The sequence below is a fragment of the Penicillium coprophilum genome (genome assembly GCF_028826855.1).
Source record: "Penicillium coprophilum strain IBT 35676 chromosome Unknown utg000002l_segment0_segment1, whole genome shotgun sequence".
NCBI classification, from domain to species: Eukaryota; Fungi; Ascomycota; class Eurotiomycetes; order Eurotiales; family Aspergillaceae; genus Penicillium; species Penicillium coprophilum.
In genome coordinates this window covers 3267968-3291463 of record NW_026622722.1, presented here as the reverse complement: position 1 = coordinate 3291463, position 23496 = coordinate 3267968, and the positions used below count along the sequence as shown (strand labels likewise).

Genomic DNA, 23496 nt, shown 5'->3' with positions numbered 1-23496 from the left:
GGTCCTAAAAATTCCATATATTGCTTTCTTGTAATTTGTTAGTCTCCTGAACACTCTATCCCTATTGTACATGGTTGTACCATCCCAATTTCATATCCCAAAATCCCATGTATAGCTGTATAGCCCGTTGGCTTCATTCCACCATTCAAGTCCATGAGGACGAATGGGCGCACAACAGACAGCCATCATTCCCGGATCAAAAAGCCAATGTAATAACGCCACATGTGAAGGGTCATGGATCATTGTCTCGCATGGCCTCTCCATACAAAAGAATCCCACTCCCCCTCGAAAAAAAAACATAAACAAAGTGCCCACAAAAATCAGTCGCTAGTTTGAAAACACCATATCTGGCATGTCTTCATCATTCGTGAGGTTCCCATAATCGTAACAAGCAAAGCAGCGCTAGGTCATCAATCATATCAAAGCACGAGTTATTCGTGTGGATACGGGATATGGACTCAAGCATTGATGCCCAGGCCAATACCATTCGTAGTTCTAGACTTCTTTGTGGCGGTAATGCTGGCGTCACTGGCTGCCTTGCGCTTGCCAGCACGAGATCGCTCCACGCCGGGTTTCTGCACCTGGCCGAACAACTTTGTCTGTAGCAATGTGCTGCTCTTGGGGACAGCGGAGCGCATGTGGTGCGGGGAGCCTAGAGCCTCTTCCGCAGCCTCAGAGGCTGAGAGGGATACGGTGCTATCGCTATCATAGTGGTCCTCTTTTGGGTGCCCGATTGGTGTGAGGTACTGGGTCTTTGAGTGGTTTGGGGTGACAGGGACAGAGGTTGTAGAGTGGGTACCATAAGCGTGCGTCTGGTTGGTGAGTTTGTCGGCGTAAAGAAGAGCGGCGAGACCATCTGTGTGTTCACCGTGGCAGATATTATGTATATCATTCTGGGTGCCCGGTGACATGCTGCTGTAATTAAAGATCTGAGAAAAGTGCTTGCGGTTGTCACCAATCCGGCGCTTCAACATGAGATTCTGCTCCTCGAGGTCCAGAGACCGACTAGTAGCTTCATCGATGGCGCGTTTCGCCTTTCGAAGTCTTCGGTCTAGAACGGTGTTGAGTTCTTCTAGTTCCTGTGAGCGCTGAACTGCCGAGAGATAATCGGAGTTCAAGACGGATTGGGACTGCTTGGGCGTGATGGGATCCGCGGGGCGCGAGCGACTGCGGTACTCGGCGCTCTGAATGATCTCAACTTCCCGCTTGGCGAGCTGATGCTCTACCTCGGCGCGCTTGACAGCTTCATTGCTAGCGAAGGAAACTAAGCTGTTCTGTAGTTTGAAGTGCAGCGCAGACATGCGCGACTCTCGGGCTACAGCTAGAAGGTCCTTGGCAATGGTACGCAGTTGGGTTTCGCTGGCGTTGTCGATTTCCTCCACGGTGGGCAGATTTTCGGAGGCACCGTAGGCATCGCACAACGACTTGTCTATATCGGTCGGTTTCATCAATGCAGGGCTCAGAGAGCGCGAGTGTGAGCGAGAACGAAGCGGGGCCCCTGGGATTTGAGATGAAGGTGGAGGTGTCATATCTGATGACGACAATGGCGGGGGTGAGAGGAACTTCTTATCCGACTGGGATGATGGGTGCTTTGCCATATCGCTGAGCTCTGGCGACGGGGACAAAGTGGCCCGGCGGACTGGGGTTGAGGGCACGATCTCTACAGGCGCTCCAAGTGAGCTTTGTGAGGCGCTTTGAGACATGGATGTGTAGTTATGTAGTGGTGTTGATATCAACTATCGCTTTGATAAGACCACAAGGGCTAGCCGTGGGGAAACGGGTCCTCACACTATTCTTCTTATCAGCATCTTTATCGCAGACGATTGAAGAGCCAAAAAAAGTTATGTACATACCGGAGACCGATATCAGTCAGGTTTTGGGCTCGGTCGCACAGATGCTCCAGGTATGCCTTAGGAGCCAAGGAAGATGGAGGATCAGGGAGCAAGGGTTCTAAAATTTCAAGCTAAGAAGACAATGACTTGGAAAGATTGGAGAAGGATGAAAGAAGGGAGAATAATGGAGTTCAGCGAGACCTTAAGAGAGTTACTCAATGCGTTATTGGGAGGGGCTGGGAGGCTGGGAACAGGAGAGTCTCAAGGTACCCGCTTTGGGTTAGTCCATGTCCCAGCCCGGTCAATTATCTAAGAATATGAGCCAATCAGAGGTGATGAAATGGTCCTGCTAAGCCTATTTGGGTTAGTCTGATGATCACGGGACGCTCAGGGCAAGTAAACACCCGCGACCGGGCAAGCGCTGGGGGGTTGGGCAGGCAACCGATAAGCATCAAGATCTCGATTTGTATGATATCATGAGGTGTTTGGATTTTGATACTTTGGGACCAATCTAGGATTCCTCCATAACATCATCGGAAGGGAATAGAGAGAACGTTTGTCTTGAAATTTCCCGCTTATACGGAGCACTCAATATATAACGATCGAATTATCTATGTATAACAAAGGAACACACTATATATCTAGCATGTCAAACCCATTACACAGGGCTTTTATGGACATAATACCCACGGGGCCGGGCCCTCTTAGTGACTGCTTGAAGCAGTTCAAGACATCAGCCCTCTTTCGGCGGTAATTGCAAATAACTAGATCTTTGAAATTGCGATTGCCATGATTCGCATTTGAACATAAGCAAAGTATTCAATCTATCAAAGATATACTGAGCAACAGAAGAATATTAGACACAAATGGGAAGTATTTACTCCTAATATTCTTCTACCCGCAGACTCCCGGGTCCAGTATACCAGGACATGCTTCTATCCTCTATACTTATTGGTGAGATGTGACAACACATGTCTTTTCTGACCCCTACTTACATCGGTAGTGGTGGCCTAAGCTCTACTGAAAGGAGGTTTTTAAGATCGCTGCTATGAGTTGCGCTGAATATTTGTTTGTGATGTGACAGTGCTCTTTGATGTATATATCCGACGGAGGAGGCTGACTATGGGTCAGACGACCACAAAATAAATGGATAATATTCATATAAAAGAGTAGCCAAATACAGATTCAAGTAAAGTTATATCAATATACGACAAAAAAATGATACAAGATTCGTGTTCTGTTTGCTTGATACAAAACATTTCATGAATCGGGGCTAAATCGAACGATGCCTGAGGCGACGATAGCGGGATTGTGAGACCTTACAAATGTAAACAATCCGATTTCGAAACAATTCTAGACCTCTGCTTCTTCATTCTTCTGCGCCACAGACCACGATTTTGACAGGGCTAAAACTGCCACTGCGACTTCTCCCCGCCCTTCACATTCTTTGTCCCACTCTCATCGGAAATGAGCGACCGAATTTCTTGACGTGCGACTTTCTCCCTGACCGAAGACTACCACGAGCAACTGAAAGGCCAATATGGAAGGACAACCTAAGACATCGACACGCCCTACGAGTGGTATACCTCGTCCTACAAGTGGCATCCCACGACTTACTTCAAGATTGCCTTTACCTACGACCACCGCATCAAAATCGATCAAACCATCACCTTCCCGAGACAGACTGCGAGCCGATCCTGGCTTGGACGAAAGGAGGTTGCGAAGACCATCTTACAACTCACTCGTGGAAAAGCCGTCCTCGCAGCAATTATCGTCGCCTAAGCTGCAGGATGATCCCATCCCGACCCTCAAGCAAGACGATATCCACGGCAAGGAAAACGAGATACATCTTCCAGAGGAGACGAGCTCGACTGCTGGGGATGATGATACTGCATCAGTCGTATCCGCCCAAGAAGCACGTGGCCGACGTGGAATACGCCCATCATTGTCTGAGCGTACACTTGAGACACTAGCGCAAATTCCACCATCACCGGCCTCGGTTAGAAGGCAGTCTAGCTTTTTTAATGGGAGCAGCCCGGTACGATCCCCATCTCGCGCACCGTCTAATGTGTCCAATGTCTCGAGGTCGCCATCGAGGACATCATCTTGTGCACCACCCAGTAACGAGCTATATGTACAACCTGTTTCGAAGCTGCGCCTTCCCTCAAAGGCTCGTTTGTCGACTGCTGGATCTCTTTCTCCAGTCCGCGGCTCAGATGATACTGTGAGCCCATCAAGGTTAAAGCAGCCGTCACCCAGACATAGTGTAGCACCGGGAGACGGTGTTCACACGGACGTCAGTTCCCCGCCCAAGAAAAATATATCCGAAAGACCAATTGGGAACAAGGACACATCAAAACCCTCCCTTTTCCGCCCGTCACTTAGCAAGGCCCCCACAAAGTCTGTTAAGTCAAACATGGGTCCCCCAGAAAGACCACTCCAAGTGAAGAAGACAAGAAAACCTCAAACAGAGCAGGTGTCTACCCTACGCTCTCCCTCGACGGGCTCACGACATGTGTCCACGTCTTCCAACATGCATGATGAACTGTCCCCGGAGCAGCAGGCAGAACTTGAAGCAAGAAAAGTCTCCAAGTCGTCCAGCACGCTACGTGAAACTATAGCAAAGGCAAAGGCAGCTCGTAAAGCGGTGGCGGCCGGGGAGAAAAATGAAAGCCCCCAAAAGCAAGCCTATCAGGCCCCACCCACTGATATGCCTCTCGATTCGTGGGCAGGCGGCGACGACGACGATCCTTTCAGCCAACTACCCAACGGATCCAACTCTTTGGTGATGCGGAAGCGCGTACAGACAGCACGTGCCACCGGCCAGTTGAACATCGCAGCGTTTTCCTTGAAGGAGATTCCAAAAGAAGTGCTGACGATGTACGACTATGACCCAGATAACTCCACGAACTGGTTTGAAAATGTTGATCTTGTCAAGTTTAATGCCGCGGACAATGAGCTGGAACAGATTTCAGATGCCACCTTCCCCGATATCAACCCGGAGGAGTTTGATCCTGACAGTGAAGATCGAGGACTTCAATTTGGGGGTCTTGAAACACTGGATCTCCATGGGAATATACTCAAATCACTTCCGATGGGTCTTCGACGTCTGCAAAACTTACACATTCTCAACCTATCGAATAATGCTTTGGACATGGCCAGTATCGAGATAATTACGGAGATAAAGTCTTTGACAGATCTGAAACTCGCGAATAATCAATTGCAAGGGGAACTAAATTCCGTTATTGGTCGTCTTCCTAACTTGGAGTGTTTGGATCTACGTGGCAATACTCTCACCAAACTCCCAGATGAGCTCGTTGGATTGAGCTCTCTGAGAACACTGGATGTCAGTGAGAACAAGTTCACTTCTTTGCCGTTCGAGGTCCTCAGCAAACTACCCTTAAAAACGCTCAATGCGCAGAAAAACAGGCTAGAAGGCACTTTGATACCGGCAACAGTGAAGAAGTTGGAGAAATTGCAGTCCCTGAATGTCGCCAATAACGCCGTGATGGTCTTTTCTGCTAATGATGCACTTGAACTTCCTAATTTACATACTCTCCTGATCAGTGTCAATCGCATCACGCATCTCCCATGTATGTCTTCTTGGCAGTCATTGTTAACGCTGTCTGCCGAGGAAAACAAAATCGCAGACCTTCCACAAGGGTTTGTGGAGCTTAAGAGCCTCAAGAAGGCCGATTTCACAGGAAATGTCCTTACGCACTTGGATGAGAAGATTGGACTGATGGAAAACCTTTCCTCTCTCCGAGTTTCCAATAACCCCCTTCGTGAGCGCAGGCTGCTGAAAATGGACACCGATGATATTAAACTAGACTTGCGGAGTCGTTGTGAGCCCGATCCTCAGGACACAGATGATGAGGGCTCAGTCGCCACGCAATTCACTTTAGCGCCTGAGAATCCCGCGCTCGATGGCAGCTGGCAGATCAAATCCGGTGGGATTCTTGACAAGTCTTATGCTGAAATGACCGATCTTAAGGTGGAGCAGCTGGAGATGATTCCATTGCTGGACATTCGATGTCTCTATCTTCAGCACAATGAGCTGACCTGCTTACCAGCCCCTGCAATTGGAATGCTTGCGCAATGTCTGGTCGAGCTTGATCTCTCACACAACCCCTTGAGTGGCGCTGACTTCTTGTCTTCCCCACTTGAGTTGCCCAAGCTTCAGTCACTGACTTTGAACTCGGCCAGCTTGACTTCATGGGACCCTCTCTTATCCAACCTGATAGCCCCATCTTTGACCTTTTTGGATGTGTCGCACAATCGTTTGAAGGGACCACTCCCCCATCTGAGACAGATCTACCCAGAGCTCAAGACTCTTGTAGCCTCGGACAACCAGATCGCTAGTCTGGACTTCGAAGCTGTACAAGGGCTGCAGGTCTTGGAGCTAAGCAACAACGACCTTGATTCGCTTCCTCCAAAGATTGGCCTACTGGCTGCTGGACGCTCTCCTCAGAACTGGGGCAATGGATCGGCCTTAAGACGGTTTGAGGTGGCTGGTAATCGATTCCGAGTACCTCGCTGGCAAGTAGTTGCCAAAGGAACCGATGCGATCCTGGAATTCTTGCGAGACCGGATTCCCATTAGTGATCTTCCAGAATGGGAGCGGGAACACGAAGCTCCCGAGGAAGAGTATTAAGACAGGGGATCTAACTGGAGGTCCTGATTTAAGAAGGCTTGTATAATATGACCATGTTTGTGCTATGTAAATATATATGATAATTGCTGTCTATGCTTTTCTCGGGCTTTTATTATTTCATCATTATCTTTTTTGTAGTGTCATGATCAATGATTACATTCAGTTTTTCTCAATTGGCTTGCTGACCTCGTCAATCACCTTGAGCCACGTCTTCGACCATGTAGCGAACTTGTCTGTAGGTGCGTCGTCCTTGGTCTTTGCAGCATCCCAGGGTAACGCGACCAATTCCACCGCTTGTGTGGCACACTTCTTCGTCTTCCGCAGATACTCAGCAGAGCTTTCAAAATTGGCCTCGTACAACGCGCCAGCTGCCTCATCGACATCGTCCGGGATTGCTTGCAGATTCAACATCAATGACTCCAGTCTTTTGACACCAGATGACGAAGCCAACGGCACATTTCCAGCATTCTTCAGCCTATTGTTGATGACAGCCGGGTAGACCTGAGCAATAGGCTTGAGGAAACGAAGAGTAGATTTCTTCTGTTCCTGAAGGGCAGCCACCTCTTCCTCGTTATCCTCGTCACTGTCCCCATCATCATCATCCCCAGCACTCTTTCCCTCATCACCCATAAGATCATCCAAGAAACCATCATCCTCTTCTTCAGGGTCCCAATCCTCGATTTCCTCAACCGCGTCGCGAACAAGATCCCTCCACTGCTCGACGCGACGCATGACAAACCCAACGACCCCCTTATTCGCAACATCTGTCGTAGCGTCACACGCATCCCAGGCACGGCCCGTAGCAAGCATCACAGCATCCTTCTCAGATTTCGTCACATCGCTCTCCTTCCCTGTATCCTTCTTCTCCTGATCTTTCTTCTCTCCGACGCGCTTGACCTCCTGAATCAGCACCGAAAGCTCCGTCAAAGTTGTCTTGACAAGAGCCAGGACCTCAGAGTGAAATGCCTTGGTGTATTGACCCGGTGTAACGAGAAGAGAAGCGGTCACGAGCGACGGTAGGACGGATTCATTGAGCTCGCGGAGCACAGCTCCGACAGCGGAATGCGTAAAGGGCGAGGTAACGGCTAGCAAAGAGAGTTTCGTGATTTGTGCTTTGAGCGCGCTCGACGAGACCGTTAGGAGGGGCAAGGCTTCGGCATCTTTTGCGGCTTCGGTTGCGGCAGTTGGGGGTGTGGTGAGAGCCGTTTGGAATTGGCCGATGAGTGTTAGGGTTGTGCCGAGGATGACGGATAGTTGTTTCGACATTGTGAACGTCGCGGGCTGCCAAGGGGTGGGTTGGAGGGGAGTGTAGCTGGGAAAAAATTTGGGCGGTTGGGTCTGCTAATTATCGCGGGGCTGATTAGGGCTCTGCGGGGTCACCTGGGATTTCTATCTCAAAGCTGTAAGCTTGAGGCTGATTTAATTGGTCTGCTGTTTTCAAATGATCCTATTCATCTAGATTTCTGACTGTGTTTGTTTCTCTCTCAATTTCAGGGTGGTGATGGTTTGTTGCTAGCATGTATCAACGCCCTGGTAGTAGGTCTGGCCATTCGTGCACTTTGATTGCGTCGCGAGGAGCTCTCGAAATAACATATCCTATCTAATAACCATGTGTGGCTTGCGTTGGATTAAAATACCCAAATGCGCCAATGCAGTAAAACTGTCTTGCCCATCGCTGGCCGAGCGACCTGAGTAAGCGGCCTCCATATGGATTAGTTCCATCACGTGCCTCCTAATGTATACAGAGCTGGAGCGACGGTCCAGTTGTGAGCTTTTGACGATATAGGTAATGGGTAGCAGTAATAAGTGAAAAGCCCCAAAGCAATTGGTCAAACGTACCTAGCGGCCTGGCTCCTGCCCGGGATTATAGGGTGCGACTGTACGTTCTACCTAGGATGCCGTATGATGTACATCGATGTATATTTTAAGCTAAACATTTTCACGACTCGCCAGTGGGCGGCTGAGGGATGACCAATCTTATGATATTAATTGAAACCGTAATATAAATATATACAGAGGACAAATCTCTTTACCGCGTAGTCTGGGTAAACTCCTTGTCGACTCTAATCTCAGTCAGGGGAATCTCATCACCATCAGAATGATCGCCAACTCTCGGACCCAACACATTGGTGTATGTCTTTGCGTGATCATAGTCCGGCCCGAATGAGGGATCCATTCGTGGCTGTTCTCCCACTGAGCTAGGATCATCTGGTAAGTGATAGAAAGAGTGCCGTTTCGGATGCTTGGTGTGCTGAATGATGGTGGTAGTGGATTCTGCTGCTCTTGAAGGCTGAGTGATAGCGTCCGAGGTTTTGGATGTCGTTCTGTTTGTACTCCTGAAGAGAGCCAAAACTCTACCGTGGATACCAAGCATGCGTGCCCCAAAACGGAAAGCAGGGCGGAGGGTTGGGAGATTGGCAGAAACGATGCCGGCTGCCATCTCAATCGCGGTCCAGCCAACTGTTGGTGCAAGAGTATAGGACGAATCAGCTGGGCTATAGCTGAAGAGGACTGAGAAACGGTAGGCGGAGGCGAAGACGACGCTGTTGAGGTTAGATTGGAGGTCTTTCTTTTTTGTTTGGATAGTGAATGACTTACAAGAACCCCAAGCTGAAGGCGATTGAAACAGCTATCTTTTCCGCGAGTCGAAGTTGGAGCTTCCATACTTGTGGGATTGGAAGGAGTAGGATAGCAACGTCGGTTGCGATTGTTGAGATAGCGTTGGCGACCCACGTAGCAACCTGATTGATGCATCGTCCTGGAATCTGGGGATACCACAGCTTCTGGACGGGGACGCAGATGAAGATGAAGAGAAAGGTTATACAGATCACCCAAAGGATAATAAAGATTCCAATGATGTATGCCCATGTCTTGAAGTAAGGAAAGCGGAAGATCCGGTAGTACATGAGTAGAATGCTCAGTTTAGTCCAGACTAGGTTGAACACGTAGAGAACTTCGGCCACCACAAGATACTTTGCAATTAAAACCACGTTTTCCGGCGAAACAGTGCTTGCGTGGAGTCCCATTCCCTTATGAATCATGGCATAGATGAATCCCACAACAATCAGGTTCCATAGCTTATATTTCGATGATCAGAAACTATGCGGTTGGGATTCAATGGGGTGAGAAGGCCGTACTAACCATAGAAAAGATGATCATATAGTCATCCCACCACAGCTTTTGCATCCGCTCATAACGGGCGAGTAGTCGAAGACACACAGTCACGAAGGCCAGCACTGTGACTGAGGCCGTGGTAGCTATGGACCATGGCTGCAGACTGTCCTGGTCGCTTCCCATGACGTTTGGTTCAGGGAGGTGAACATAGAACAACCCAGCAAGAATGAAATCTTACGGGATGCGCATCCAAATCGCATAAAAAAGGTCCCATCTTTGTCGAATTGATCATTGGATATCCTTTTCTCCACTTGACGAGTAATAGATTCTAAAAAATCATTCCACTTTTGAACGTTTTGCCTGACAAGCTTGGCGTGTCTCAAGTTTGAACTTAGTTTAGCCCCGTTGGAACCTGCTTTAATCCTGTGCATGTAATATCAATCTGCGTACATATTGAGGAACCGTTGGGGTGTCAAAGGCTTGCGGATCCAAAGTAGATCATCCACATGGTTGCAGGGATAGTAAATTGGGTAGGAAGATTTTGCCAAGCAGAAAATACGAAAGGTCCCACTCTCGAAACAAGTAAAGCAAGATAAATCACTAGCTTGACGAAAAGCGAAATTCTTTTTTTTTAAAAAAAAAGGAAAGGCTCAAATTGGCAGGTGAATATTGATTTGGCTCCTTTAGTGAAGTTGACGCCTTGTATATTGTGAAATATTAACCTATCACACCAATTCTATATCTATACGGAATATTTCGTTACCATCTCCAGAAGTGCCTCATCGACCTCCTTTGGGTTAGTGGCATTCAGATAATGGGCACCCCCTTCAATCATCACCAGTTTGGCCTCCACAGACGAGGTAAAACGTTTAATCTGTTCCGCAGGAACGATCGTCCCAAAAGGAGTGTCTTCAGTTCCCTTATTAATTTGTTAATGCATAAATCACCTAGATCAGTAAACAGAGGACTCACCTGCAACCAATAGACAGGACATTTGATATCCCCGATCCGAAGCAGGAGCCCATCCCTCTCCAGTAGGCAATTGAGCGCCATTCGGACCTTTTTCCGGCCCTCATCACCTTTATACACTTCCTTCAAAGTCTGAGTCCAGAACGAGGATCTCGTTTCGTTGGCAGCGGTACCAAAGCCAATTCCCCCCACTAGACCGCACCAGACATCATCCACAACAAAGTCGGGTGTAGCCGAGGGACTGGTCCACTTTTCATAAAATACCGTGAGATTGGCAGCAGGGTCCCAACAGCCCTTGGACCGAGAATCCAAGGATTCATAATCCATGGAGGTCCCAAGGGGCATGAGACCGATAATCTAGCAGCAAGCCAAGTTAATATTATGGATCGAAATTCGAAGGTTGCTTTGGCTTGGGATTAATCAACAGTTCATGAAGGGACTGAGACTTACCCTTTCTGGGGCTAGGAGGGCCATTCTAGTCACGATCCATCCCCCTGACTTGTTCCTAGGGCGAAAGCTTTCTGTATCCCAAAGTGGTCCATGACCTGTAAGGCCATGTGGGCAGAATCCCAGTAGGTAAAGTGTTCCGAGGGAGAACTGGTAGAGCCATGGCCTAATGGCTCAATGGCCAGAAGGTTCATGGTATCTGTCAGAGCTTCATTGTTGAATTGATCATGGTAGAGAGATACGGTCATGCACATAGAATTAACGAGCACACATGTCGGCTTGGAAGGATCATAGTGGTCCTTAGAAAAGGCGTATCCAGCTTTGATGCCACCTAGGTGTGGAACTTCGATAGTTTGGAGGGCGGCCATTCCGTAATAATCACTGGCCTTCGAGAAGAATGTTGGGATGTTTACAATATACTTTTGGGGAAGGAAGTCATTATGCAATATGTCCACCTACGAGACTTAGCCGAGTTGGCCCCTCAATATTTTCCTGTACAACAAAAAAACTTGCAATCCGTATGGAGTATGCAAATCCCGAGAGTTGTGCAACCCCCTCGTCTTTTGTCCTAAACTAGAGATTGATCTCCGGATTGACCGTCTTGTGGGGTCATTTCGACAGACCGATCGTCGGGATTGGCTTCATTTCTGCACAATTAACGACAGCTTCGAGCCCACGTACTCCATGCTAAAGCTGCCGGGTGGTGGGGCCGGGTGCTTTCTGAGATATTATTGGTACGTTCATCTTCCAGAAAAAGCCTGTAACGTTCGTGCATGGAGATATTTGTGAAGAAATCGCCACGTTCAGGGTGTTCAGGTACAAAATTACCTGTGTTGTATGGATGCTGTGAATAAAAAATGTCGTGCAACGAGTACTTCGGGTATAAGTTTGACCGAACCGCCCCAGTGCTGTGATGGTCGCCAGCAGATAGATCTCACCTCCTAGATTCAAAGACCTATAAATGCATGTGAATTTACTTGGTAGAGTCCTGCGTCCTCTTATAACCTACTTTATTAGTTGCCGAGTGTGGGAAATAGGCATGATGTTTCTTGCCCCATAGACCTAGCAAAACTGCACGTGACGATATCCGGGAATCTCGCATTATCTAAGCAGGAATTTTTGATACCAAACAAGACAAACATCATTATCGTTGCGTCCTAGCTTGACGGAAGCTCAAAGCTTTTTGTTCATTATTGCCAGCTATAATGGGAACAGTCAAGGCTCGTGCTCCTCCAAGGACACCCGCAACACCCACACAGCCCGTGGAGACGTCGCGACATCTTCCGGACAAAACATTTATTATCGACAATGGCGCCTACATGATCAAAGCCGGCTACGCTTCTCAAGCTCCGGCCTCCGACGAAACTCTTTCCGCTTGCTCCTCAATACCAAATGCTCTCGTTAAAACCCGCGATAATAAGATTGTCATCGGCGCGCAGTTAGCGACAGTTAACGACTGGAATGAGGCGATGTTCCGGCGCCCGGTGGAAAAGGGATATGTCGTGAATTGGGAAGCTGAGAGAGAGATCTGGGACCAGTCTTTCTTCGATGGGAAGGTGACGGTTCAGAATCGAAATTATCACATCGCGGATCCAGAAGAGACTACCCTTGTACTTACTGAGGCGCCAAATGCCTTGCCCATTTTACAACGGAACACTGATGAGATGGTTATGGAGGAATGGGGATTTGGCGGATATGCGAGATGCTTGGGTGCGCTAGTCCGATCACTTGGTGCAGTATATGACCTCGTACTGACTCGGAGCATATAGGCCCAACCCTCAACGCATGGAACGAAATCCATTTTCTTTTCGGGGATCCTCTCTCCAATACATCCGACGCATCTATCTTGCCCGCAGATTGCTTAGTGGTCGTCGATTCTGGATACTCGCACACTACAGTGACCCCAGTTTACAGAGGACAAGCTCTTCAACGCGGGATCCGAAGACTCGACCTTGGAGGCAAGCACCTTACCAACTACCTGAAAGAGATTGTTTCAATGAGACAATACAACATGGTAGACGAATCATATATTATGAATCAAGTCAAAGAGGCGGTTTGCTATGTCAGCAATGACTTTGCAGGTGATCTGGAACAAACATGGAAAAGTGGGCGAAAGCGCCAGAGTGGCCCCGAAGAGGGAATCGTGTTGGACTACGTCCTCCCAGACCCGAATGCAAACAAGAAGGGCTTCATTCGAGCTCATGATCCTCTTTTGCATGCAAAAAAGAAGAAAGGAGCGAATTCTGGGCTCAGCGCGGAGGTGTTGTCAGAGGATGTACTAGTTCTGGGCAATGAACGCTTTGCTGTTCCGGAGCTTCTATTCACACCCGGAGATATTGGCATGAATTCAGCCGGTATACCCGACATGATTCTCCAAAGTTTATCGGTTCTGCCTACTGGCCTGCACTCTGCCTTCTTGGCGAACGTCCTCGTTGTTGGGGGAAATTCTTTACTTCCTGGATTTATGGAAAGACTGTAGGTTCTTGACAGTCCAATAATTCTATTTTTACTAACAATTGACTCCTACAGGGAAACCGAATTGCGACAGATTGCCTCTGCTGAATGTGTCGTGAGGGTACGCCGGGCTAAGGAGTGAGTAACCATCCGTTCGGTTATCTTGAATCTAGAATACTGACATTTGCAATAGCCCCGTTCACTCAACATGGCTAGGAGGTACTCGCCTTGCTGCAAACAGAGAGGAACTTGGCAAAGTGTCCATAACCCGCCAAGAATACCAAGAATACGGGTCAGGATGGGCTGTTCGGCGATTTGCTGGCCTTGTATAAGGTCTCAATCGACCGATCTTTGTGGGATCAAAAGTATCATGGGAGTTTTTTTAACGGTCGAAACCGACAGCATTTATAGCATTTAGTGATACCCTAGTTTAGTGTCAGCGGTCAATGTACGACTCTTTTGAAACAAATATACAGAAGTTAAGTTCAAGGCTAGAACTCCGTAGATCTCACATTACGATGTGATTATTCGCTCTACCTAGGTAATGTTGGAATAAGCTGTGATTTTACTTCTTTAGGAAATTCCCAGATCCATGGATTTATGTCTGGACCCTCTTCACATCTTACGTTAGGGCTATTAGCTTGAATACCTCGATGACATCCCCATTGCTTTGCAAGTCAAGGGGATAAAGAGACCTTTTACAGGAGCCCATCGTTCTTTTGACACACAGACTACAAGACAGCAGTCCCTCAGATGTAGCCGTCATCCCATTCTCAACCGTGGGACCTTCAGGAACAAAGATGTAAATAGTGTTTGTTTATCCATGGCTAAATGTACGATCACTATATGGCCTAAAATATCAGGTGCACCCTGCACTTCTACATAAAAGGACGTTTTCAGGCCTGGACTCTTGGGTCTGGCATGCACTTTGTCCCTCTTTTGAAGGGCCTAGTATTGATTCTGCCTCTAAGCTGATACCGAATCTATGGAAAAATGCCTAAGAGGCGCTCGTCCATTCAAAAACTCCTGGACTACTTGGAGCGAGTATTCAAGAAGGTGAACGGGCAGGTAGGCCTGTAAGAAAGCCTAAAGCCAACTGGAAGGCAATTGAAAGCACCATGCTAACTCTTCACAGATGCACAGGGTGCTTCCAAAAGTTCCCAACGAGCAAGCTCTTAACTGCCCCCTGTGAACATCAATACTGTCCCTCTTGCCTCCGCCGAATGTCTTTCACAGCCTTGAACAGCCCGGAGACGTTTCCGGCAAAATGTTGCTCACAAGAGATCCCTGCAAAAGCAGTCTTGGCAGTAATGAATTCTCAAAACAAAAGGCGCTATATCGCTCGATGGGAGGAGAATAAAGTCCCTCCTCTCGAGCGATTGTACTGTCCTCGGGCAACGTGTGGCGGATGGATTCCCCCAAGGAGCCCCGGGGCACGTTTGGGATATCGTGTTTGTCCTCATTGCCGGGCAAAGGTTTGCTCCAAGTGTGGGGACTTTTTCCATCTCGGCTGGTCGTGTAGCCATGACTCCGAGACGAAGGCGACGCTGCGACTGGCAAAAGAGAACAATTGGCAGAGATGCTCCAATTGCCTGTATTTGGTTGAGAAGGTGGATGGATGTAACCACATGGTTTGTAGGTGTGGGTATCAGTTTTGGTAAGTTCATGCATGCACGCACGAGGCAAAAAGTTAACGCTGATCGAAAAATAAGTTACCTTTGTGGTCAACGCGGCCGATGCGAATGTCCTCCACGTGGTGTCGAAGATGAAGACCTGGATACAGAGGGGGATTTTGATGTTGACACGCTGGTCGCTGCGATGGAGCAAGCGGAATCAGCGGGCGAACCTTGTTGGTGGGAGGAGGCTTAGAGAGAATGGATGAGGGCGGGTAATCAATATTTAATTTCAGCAAATGCGATCTAGATTAATATTATGCAGGAAGGGTATCTTGATCGAAATGCTTTTTCTCCATCCAAGACATGCATATCAACTAGTAGTCGTAGAAACCCTTGCCGCTCTTCTTGCCAAGCCAGCCAGCGTCCACCATGCGACGAAGGAGACCAGCAGGTCTGTACTTGCTGTCACCAGTCTCCTGGTGCAGAACGTTCATGATTGCAAGGCATGTGTCGAGGCCAATGAAATCAGCTAAAACAAGGGGGCCCATGGGAACGTTGGTGCCCGTCTTCATGATGTTGTCAATGTCTTCACGCTGACCAACACCAGTCTCTAGACAGATCACTGCCTCGTTGATGTAAGGCATCAAAATACGGTTGGCGAGGAATCCAGGTGTGTCGGCGGACACAGAGGCCACCTTACCCATCCGCTCGACAAAGGCAATGGCAGTATCCATGGTCTCCTGGGAGGTTTGGAGTCCGCGGATTATCTCTACACCCTTCTGAATGGGAACAGGGTTCATGAAGTGGGTTGAGATAACCCGGGAGGAAGCCTGAAGGTCGGTGGGGTCTGCGCTGGTGGCAGCGGCAATCTTGGTGATGGAGATGGAAGAGGTGTTTGTTGCGAGGATGGCATGCTTTGGTGCGATCTGGGCTAAGCTGGCAAAGATCTTTGTCTTTAGATCCGGGATCTCAGGCACAGCCTCAATGACAAAGTCGACTCCGGACAGACCATCTAGCACCAAACTTGTAGAAATAAGCGCACGGGCTTCATCAGCTGCCTCACGAGTGATGCGCTGCTTTGCTACATCCTTTTCTAAAAGCTTATCTATCATCCAATGGTATGTCAGATAATTCCAGGTGAACGCAACAAACAAAACTGGAGCTCGGCGTACCGGCAAACTTGAGGCCCTTATCCAAAGAGGCCTGCGACGTGTCAACAAGAGTTACCGGAACCTTCGCCTTCTGGGCAGCGACGAGCGCAATTCCCAACCCCTGGAAAGTGTTAGACTTGCAACGTGGTGGTACATTTTGTGATACACACCATTTGGCCCGCACCGATAACGCCCAGCGACTTGACCTCGGCTGCGCGGAATACAGATGTTGAGCAGAAATTTCGGGCCACAGCAGGGCCTCTGCGAAGGGAAACGGAGCGAATGGTAGAGCTAAGCATGGCTGTGGTGATTTCTGGAGCTATGGAAAAATGAACAAAAGGAGTGAAGAAGGTAAGTGCGAGGAATCAAATCAGTATACTCCGTACTACGATGACTTCACGTGCCTTCGGACGTCATTGTATGGCAGTTAGCAGTGGCCATGGGAGAATATATCTCACCGCCTCGTACATCGACCACCATGTACTCAATCTTGTCCACCGAACTACTTTGACTCTAGGGGTAATACCATAGAACCACAATCGAAACGTCAATCGTTAGGGCTTATTAGAAGTTAAAGGTCTGGCTGATGCCTATAGAATCAAAAGAAGTGCTAGAAGTGGAACATTAAAACCGAAGATTAAGTACTCTAGGAACGCAACAATCTTGGAAGAGTTTTTGCGAAAGTCTAGTGAGAGAAATGTCGCTTGTAAACCCGCAGTGTCTACATATACTAGGTTCCTGAATACATTTTAAGTCTTGTGGAGTTGACATACAGATTTCGAGGGATTTCAGGTGATATATTGAAAATGATCACGATTGCTTGTCGATCAAGAGACAGAGCACTTGATCGAACCATCGGCATATGAGAAATTTATTACAAGGTTGATTTAGAATGTTGAACATATGGGAAGCACACCTGAAGCTCAAAGATTACCGTTACTCAGATCTATAAGTCCACATTTTGCCAGATATTGTCATGGTGGCCACTGATGCCTGGCGTAAGAGCACCGGTTATCTTCGGCACTTTGGCGACATCCAGTTTCTCCGAATCGCCGAAGCCGAACACGCGTCGACGCGTTCCCCATTCAACTCGATTCGGGAAGCAAATTAATGGGGTATCAAACCAGCCCACCATGGATGAAGAGGTTGTTCCTCTAGGACACGACGTGCAGGTCGTGGACCCAGACGTGCGTAACTATGTTTACGGCCTGGTTACTGCTGTAAGTTCATCTCCACTTTCTTCTTTGACTGGCCCTGTGTCAATTTACTGATACGCTTGCACATCTAGCTCGGCGGGTTCAATGGCGAAAATGCCGACCAATACGTACTCGGAGACGATGCGCTGGCATGCTTGCGTGACATCAAGCGGTGGTTGAAACTGTACGACGAAAAGAATAACCGGATGGATGTTGCGCGGTGCCTTGGAGAGGCCAACTTGATCAATGGTGATCTGCTTCCAATTCTCTCCCTCTGGTGGGCTACTGGACAGAACAACAAGCATATGACCAGGATCTCACTGGCATGCTTGGAACTTCTCGTTCCCTTAACATGGCCCGTGGAGTTTCACAGCCAGATGACAGTCAACCACCATCGTCATACCCCCTACATCCAACAGACACAAGTGCAATACAAGCGAGGTATCCTTAGATCCGGCGGATTGAATCTACTTCGAGCAGTCATTCGAATTGCTCTTCCAAGCATGGCGATCCCTCGATCCGAACGTGGGACCCGAGACGAAGGAATCCTCAAGTTGATGTTGTACTTGCTACGAAACATTGCGATCATATCCCCTAATACTCGACTTGCCGCAGAAGGTGACGAGGAAGAGACATCCAGATCGGCGACAATCAACGCTTTCCATGACCAAGATGCATTTGCACTCCTCTTGACTATGTGCTCTAATGTCGGCGAAGACTTCAACCTTCAAGATATTCCTCTGATGGAGACACTCTTCCATATCGTCAAGGGTGTCAACGTCGAAAAGTTGTTCATGGACGACGAGCAGAGGGCGGCCAAGCGAACGGACGAACTCAGCGATCTATTGAAAAAGGAATCATCGGTACGGCGTGAATACGCAAAGAATGCGCCTACACGCCATGGAAGATTTGGTACAATGATCTGGGTAAAGCGAGACGATGCGAAGGTGTCCACTGTCTCTGGACAGGGTGTATTGCGCGACGAACAGACCACACTACAGAAGATGGACGAGAGCAAAAAGTGGAATAAGCCTCGGCCTCGTCGCAAACAAGAAGATATGACCCAAAACAATAATTTCAACATGCCAGCTCACCTTAATTCCGAGGCAACTAAGAACCTGAGGACTTTCGTGGAGGAGTTTTTGGACTCCGGATTCAATCCTCTGTTCACCCATGTGCGAAAAGCAATCGAGCGCGAAGCCGAGCGTGTGGTAGAAATCAACCATCGCCAATTTTTCTACACAGTCGGTTGGTTTCTAGAAGCAGAGCGCGTACGACGGACTCGACAGCTCCGCCATCGCATGGCTCAGAACGGAGGAAGAAATAAAGACATTGAACCCGATAGCTATGGTCTGGTTGCCGGCGTCCTGAACCAAGAGACCTTCATTTCTCTGAACCGAGCTATGCAAAGTAGCTTGGATAACAAGGAATGGGAAGATCTGAATGCCCAGATGCGCTGCTTCACCCAGATTCTGTTGACTGTCCAGGAAATGGCAGTGTCCCCGCTCGAAGAAGACCAGGAAATAGCGGAGAATATCCAAAACCGAATCTTTTACGAGGAAACAACCCATGACCGAATCCTTACTATTGTGCGCGGGTACAAAGACCAAGGGTTTGGCTATTTGGATGCCTGCACAGAGTTAGCACATGTGTTCCTGCGTATGTTGGAGCGTTATTCCAAAGACAACGCTGACATGCAGATTCGCTCGCGGCGAAAGGCCAAAAAGAAGCAAAAGAAGGCCGCTCAAGCCGCCGAGCAAGAGGGAGGAGATGATGATGACGAGGAGCGTGATTCTGAAGATGAAGACATGGAGGAAGCCGCTCAGGTCACCAAGGAACGTAGCTTTGACTTCAAGCGATTCTCAGCCAAATTCTGCAACCAAAATTGCGTGAATACCTTCATTGCCTTTACAGGATTCTACCGAGAGCTTAACTCTGAGCAGCTCAAACGCGCCCATCGCTATTTCTACCGGATTGCATTCAAGCAGGAGATGACCGTCTTGCTGTTTCGTGTGGATATTATTAGCCTTTTCTATCGAATGATCAAAGGCCCAGGCCCCATGGACTCGAGCAAGTCTGTATTTAAAGAATGGGAGGAATTGGTCCGGCAAATCATTCGACGACTGGTCAAGAAGCTTGATCAGCGCCCAGCCTTGATCACTGAACTGCTGTTCAGCAAGATCAACTCTACTGTCTACTATCTTGAATATGGACATGAAAAGCAAACAATCTCCACTTACAAGCGTCCCCCGCCGGAGCTTATGATTACATCGACGGAGGCGACGACGAAAGAGGCGAAACTCCACATCGTGGTTGGCGCTCTTATTCTCGATGGTCGAGCAGATCTGGTAAAATGGATTAAGGATGTTTTGAGCTCCGCAGCGTCTGAACGAGAGGACTGGGAAACCCAAGAAGAAGTCCGTCGCGCCGAGAACTCCGAGACTATCAACGTTCCCAATCCGATGATTAGTATGTTCCCCCAACATCCATCTGGTTCTCGATTGGTACTAACAATATAACAGCTGTCAAAGGCAAGGATGAGTTCGTTCAAAATGCCATGTTCTCGAATGCAAGGCTACGTCTGCTCATGACCGTCGTCGGATTCGAGCGACTTGGCGTTGAAGATGTCCTTGGTGCCTCTTGGGTCATTCCGGCCTCTCTCAAGTCCGACGACTTGCGCGAGACAATTTCTGAAATTTTGAAAGCCCTTCAAAACTCGTTCTCCGGAGACAACGATGATCCTCGCAAGCACATCCGACCAAAGAACAGAGGAAGCGGCTATGGCAACATTCAGGGCACGCTCGATGTCAACTTCGGATCGGAGTCCGAAGGCGAAGATATTCCAGATGGTCCTTTATTCCCGGCGAATCTGCGATCAAAGTCTAGTGCGCTGGATGACCTCAAGAAGAAGCGCCAAAAGAAGCAGACGAAGGCCAACCCTGAGAAGGAGCCGCTGGATGATGAAATCCTAGAAGCGCGGCGTGAAGCGCGTTTATCAAATGCACTTTCTCGCCAAGCGAGGATCAAGAGTGATCTGTTCATTCATGCCAGCGACGAAGAAACTGACGAAGAAGCCGATAAAGAGTTCTTCCGGCTCGAAGAGGAGAGGCGAATCAAACAGGCAAAAGAAGTCAAGAAGGCCTTGCTCACTGGAAGTGTCGACGTCGCAAGCAAGGGCAAAGGGAAGAAAAAGTCTGCCACCCGCAAGCGAACAAGCGATACTGGCATATCTGCAGCCGCTAAATCGAAGCGGCAGCGCCGTGGTTCTAGTTCTGCTGGTAGCGGTGCTGAGAGTGATGCGGACGGTGATATTCTTATGGCGGAGCTTGATGCTCAATCGTCACACTCCCAGCGGGAAATCTCCGTTAGCCATGGTGCCGGAGAGGATGAAGATACCCCTCTCACATCGGGTGAGGATGATCTTGCTTTTGATGACGATTTCGCCTTCGCTCGAGATCGCCCGAGTAAGCTTCAGGCTACAGCGCCCGAGGCTATAGACGACGAGGAAGATGTGCCTGTGGCTCCAGTCCGGAGACGTATGCGCGGTGGATTTGTAATTGAGAGTGACTCTGAATAGTGGTTTCACTTCAACGTTTGTGACATATTTTATGACCTGATGAGGCGTTCGGCATGGAGATGGAAAAGGAATTGTCAAGGGATACCTAAGCTCAATAAGAACAATTTTAATATTTCCTATCCCAGTCACCAAAGCTACGGCCCGTGGATAAGTCTTGGAAGCATTCCAAAAAAAAGCATGAGGTCCCCCATTTGACATCGGCTGCAGGAAACACATTCAAAGATATTGCTCTTCCCGACTTTCAAGATGGCTGAACGCAGGACTGTCACAGCAGCGTGCCACTGCCGAAGCATCCACTTCACTTTGACGATTCCTGCAGACGCCCTACCCCCCAAAGTCCACATATGCCACTACAGCGCCTGTCGCTACACTCATAGCACACTATGTATTTTCCACAGCCTGCTATCAGCAGGCGTAGTACTGCACTTCATCGCTTCATCCAATTCAGACAAACTAACATCCTACGACTACGCCGAGTCCCAGGCAACGCGGCATTTTTGCAGTACCTGTGGCTGCCACATCGGGGATTGATCACACGATGACGGAAGCTGGGTGATATCTACGGTTATAACCACCGAGGCAAACCATAGTCTACGGGAGATGCATTCACATGCTTTTACAAACTCCTCGCTTGATGATGGGCTTTCAGCAATGTTACAGCATATTGATAATCGCCAGCTGGATGTCTTTACCCCGGAGACATCACTGGGTAATAGTAAGGCCGGAGAAAGTATCCGAAGCGATACTGTCCAAACCCAGGAATTGCGCGCAGAATGTCACTGCGGTGACGTTTCTGTTTCTATCGCTCGTTCAAGAAAGGAATTCCTTGCTAGTCCTGCAGGCGATGGATGGGTTTTGTCAAGAGACATGAGCAAGTGGCTTGCGGGTTTTGATGTCTGTGAAGACTGTCACCTGGTGAGTTCTGGTGAGTTGAATGTTCTAACTTGGATGTTCGTTCCAGCCAATCATATATTCCCGTTCCTGCCGGGGATCTGATTATCAGGTCGTCGAAAAGTTACAAGTCGAGCGAAGAGGTACCACAGACATTCTGTAGGACATGTGGCGCAACGGTCCTCTATAGCTGTACCGACCGGCCAGAGATAGTTGATGTGGCAATTGGTAGTTAACGTGCGCCAGAGGGAGCAATGATTGAGGATTGGGCATGGTGGAATAGAATCAGTTCCGGCGATGATGGATTGAAGTATGATCCGGCCTTCAGTAGAGTGTTAATTGAGGGACTGAAGGTAGGGAGTAGGAGAGGTATGCCGGATGACACCACGAGTGTAGTCTATTCAATGACTTTGGAATCATACATGCTCTAAGGAGATGCTGAGTATACGAAGTGAAGCCTGATGAGTCAAAAGAAAAAAGTGGGGGGGAACAAGGGAAGTATAAAAGCCATCCATCGCCCGTTGATATCCGCAACATTCCCAATATCCCAATATCCCAATATCCCAATATCCCAACATGACTCACCTCAAATTCGTCACCCTCGATGTCTTCACATCCACACCCTACTCCGGAAATCCACTGGCAGTGGTATTCCTCCCAGACGACTCAACCACTCTAACCCAGAGTCAGAAGCAAACTCTCGCTCGGGAATTCAACTTATCAGAGAGTATCTTCGTCCACCCAGTACGTGAACAAGGCAAGCGAACCATCGACATCTTCACCACAGACTGCGAAATCCCCTTTGCAGGCCATCCCACCATTGGCGCAGCCTCCTGGTTCTTGAGCCATTCAACCGACCCCGCCGATGGCGATGGCGTCACCACCCTCGCGACCAAGTCTGGCGATATCCCCATCTCCGTCCAGAATCACGAAACCAAATACGTCGCTGCGCAGATTGCGCACAATACGCGCATCCATGCTGCGCGATTCGGCTTGAAAGAGTTGGTGAGGCTGCACCCGACGCTAGCACCGTTCTTTACGCGGCCGGATGTTACTTTCCCGCTCTTTTCGATTGTCAATGGAATGAGTCAGTTGTTTGTGGAGCTTCCTTCGCTTGAGGCGCTGGCTGCTGTTACGCCTGCGACCGGCGGGGAGCTGGTTTCTGCTGATTATCTTGACGAAGGTTGGAGAGTTGGGTTGATCTGTGTGTACTTCCTTGTTCGGGATGTTGAGGATAGTGTCACCAAGAAGACAGTGATTCGGTCTAGAATGATGCTGGGAACTCTGGAAGACCCGGCTACTGGCAGTTCGGCTAGTGGACTGGCAGCCTACTTGACGCTTACAGAGGGTGAGGCTGGTCAGAATTGTCAGTATCATGTTGTGCAGGGTGTGGAAATGGGACGCCGGAGTGATATTGGTGTTGGGGTCACTTTGGATGGCGACAAGAGGATCGAACAGGTTGTGCTGACAGGCACTGCTGTTAGCGTATCTGAGGGAAAGGTACTGATCCCTGAATAAAACCACAAGTCCTAGAGAGATTCGATGAGTTATACTGTAATACTTCCCTAATAGATATTGAGATGATCGTCTTTTCT

General features: G+C 48.7%; 10 protein-coding genes across 10 annotated transcripts; 5 read left to right on the top strand and 5 right to left on the bottom strand.

Annotated features, from left to right (window-relative positions):
- Window positions 1-458: 458 nt before the first annotated feature.
- N7500_003315 (uncharacterized protein) lies at window positions 459-1703 on the bottom strand (the record flags this gene model as incomplete). The annotated part of the gene is made up of 1 exon (XM_056674461.1): window positions 459-1703. The coding sequence occupies one exon, from the start codon at window positions 1701-1703 to the stop codon at window positions 459-461; it is 1245 nt and encodes a 414-aa protein (XP_056534986.1).
- A 1669-nt stretch (window positions 1704-3372) lies between these two features.
- On the top strand, window positions 3373-6486 carry N7500_003314 (uncharacterized protein; the record flags this gene model as incomplete). Its single annotated transcript, XM_056674460.1, has 1 exon — window positions 3373-6486. The coding sequence occupies one exon, from the start codon at window positions 3373-3375 to the stop codon at window positions 6484-6486; it is 3114 nt and encodes a 1037-aa protein (XP_056534985.1).
- A 159-nt stretch (window positions 6487-6645) lies between these two features.
- Window positions 6646-7752, bottom strand: N7500_003313 (uncharacterized protein; the record flags this gene model as incomplete). The annotated part of the gene is made up of 1 exon (XM_056674459.1): window positions 6646-7752. One exon carries the CDS (start codon window positions 7750-7752, stop codon window positions 6646-6648), a length of 1107 nt encoding a protein of 368 aa, XP_056534984.1.
- A 763-nt stretch (window positions 7753-8515) lies between these two features.
- On the bottom strand, window positions 8516-9783 carry N7500_003312 (uncharacterized protein; the record flags this gene model as incomplete). Its single annotated transcript, XM_056674458.1, has 3 exons — window positions 8516-9029; window positions 9085-9563; window positions 9628-9783. 3 exons carry the CDS (start codon window positions 9781-9783, stop codon window positions 8516-8518), a joined length of 1149 nt encoding a protein of 382 aa, XP_056534983.1.
- A 559-nt stretch (window positions 9784-10342) lies between these two features.
- Window positions 10343-11384, bottom strand: N7500_003311 (alpha/beta fold hydrolase; the record flags this gene model as incomplete). Its single annotated transcript, XM_056674457.1, has 3 exons — window positions 10343-10519; window positions 10573-10926; window positions 11115-11384. The coding sequence occupies 3 exons, from the start codon at window positions 11382-11384 to the stop codon at window positions 10343-10345; spliced, it is 801 nt and encodes a 266-aa protein (XP_056534982.1).
- An 837-nt stretch (window positions 11385-12221) lies between these two features.
- On the top strand, window positions 12222-13802 carry arp6 (actin family protein; the record flags this gene model as incomplete). The annotated part of the gene is made up of 4 exons (XM_056674456.1): window positions 12222-12726; window positions 12786-13491; window positions 13546-13608; window positions 13664-13802. 4 exons carry the CDS (start codon window positions 12222-12224, stop codon window positions 13800-13802), a joined length of 1413 nt encoding a protein of 470 aa, XP_056534981.1.
- Window positions 13803-15460: 1658 nt separating this feature from the next.
- N7500_003309 (3-hydroxyacyl-CoA dehydrogenase family protein) lies at window positions 15461-16536 on the bottom strand (the record flags this gene model as incomplete). The annotated part of the gene is made up of 3 exons (XM_056674455.1): window positions 15461-16191; window positions 16259-16358; window positions 16408-16536. The coding sequence occupies 3 exons, from the start codon at window positions 16534-16536 to the stop codon at window positions 15461-15463; spliced, it is 960 nt and encodes a 319-aa protein (XP_056534980.1).
- An 834-nt stretch (window positions 16537-17370) lies between these two features.
- Window positions 17371-21010, top strand: tof1 (putative DNA repair protein (Tof1); the record flags this gene model as incomplete). The annotated part of the gene is made up of 3 exons (XM_056674454.1): window positions 17371-17457; window positions 17526-19902; window positions 19956-21010. The coding sequence occupies 3 exons, from the start codon at window positions 17371-17373 to the stop codon at window positions 21008-21010; spliced, it is 3519 nt and encodes a 1172-aa protein (XP_056534979.1).
- A 600-nt stretch (window positions 21011-21610) lies between these two features.
- On the top strand, window positions 21611-22332 carry N7500_003307 (uncharacterized protein; the record flags this gene model as incomplete). Its single annotated transcript, XM_056674453.1, is given in 3 exon segments — window positions 21611-21960; window positions 21972-22129; window positions 22148-22332. The coding sequence occupies 3 exon segments, from the start codon at window positions 21611-21613 to the stop codon at window positions 22330-22332; spliced, it is 693 nt and encodes a 230-aa protein (XP_056534978.1).
- Window positions 22333-22477: 145 nt separating this feature from the next.
- N7500_003306 (PhzF family phenazine biosynthesis protein) lies at window positions 22478-23419 on the top strand (the record flags this gene model as incomplete). The annotated part of the gene is made up of 1 exon (XM_056674452.1): window positions 22478-23419. One exon carries the CDS (start codon window positions 22478-22480, stop codon window positions 23417-23419), a length of 942 nt encoding a protein of 313 aa, XP_056534977.1.
- Window positions 23420-23496: the final 77 nt, after the last annotated feature.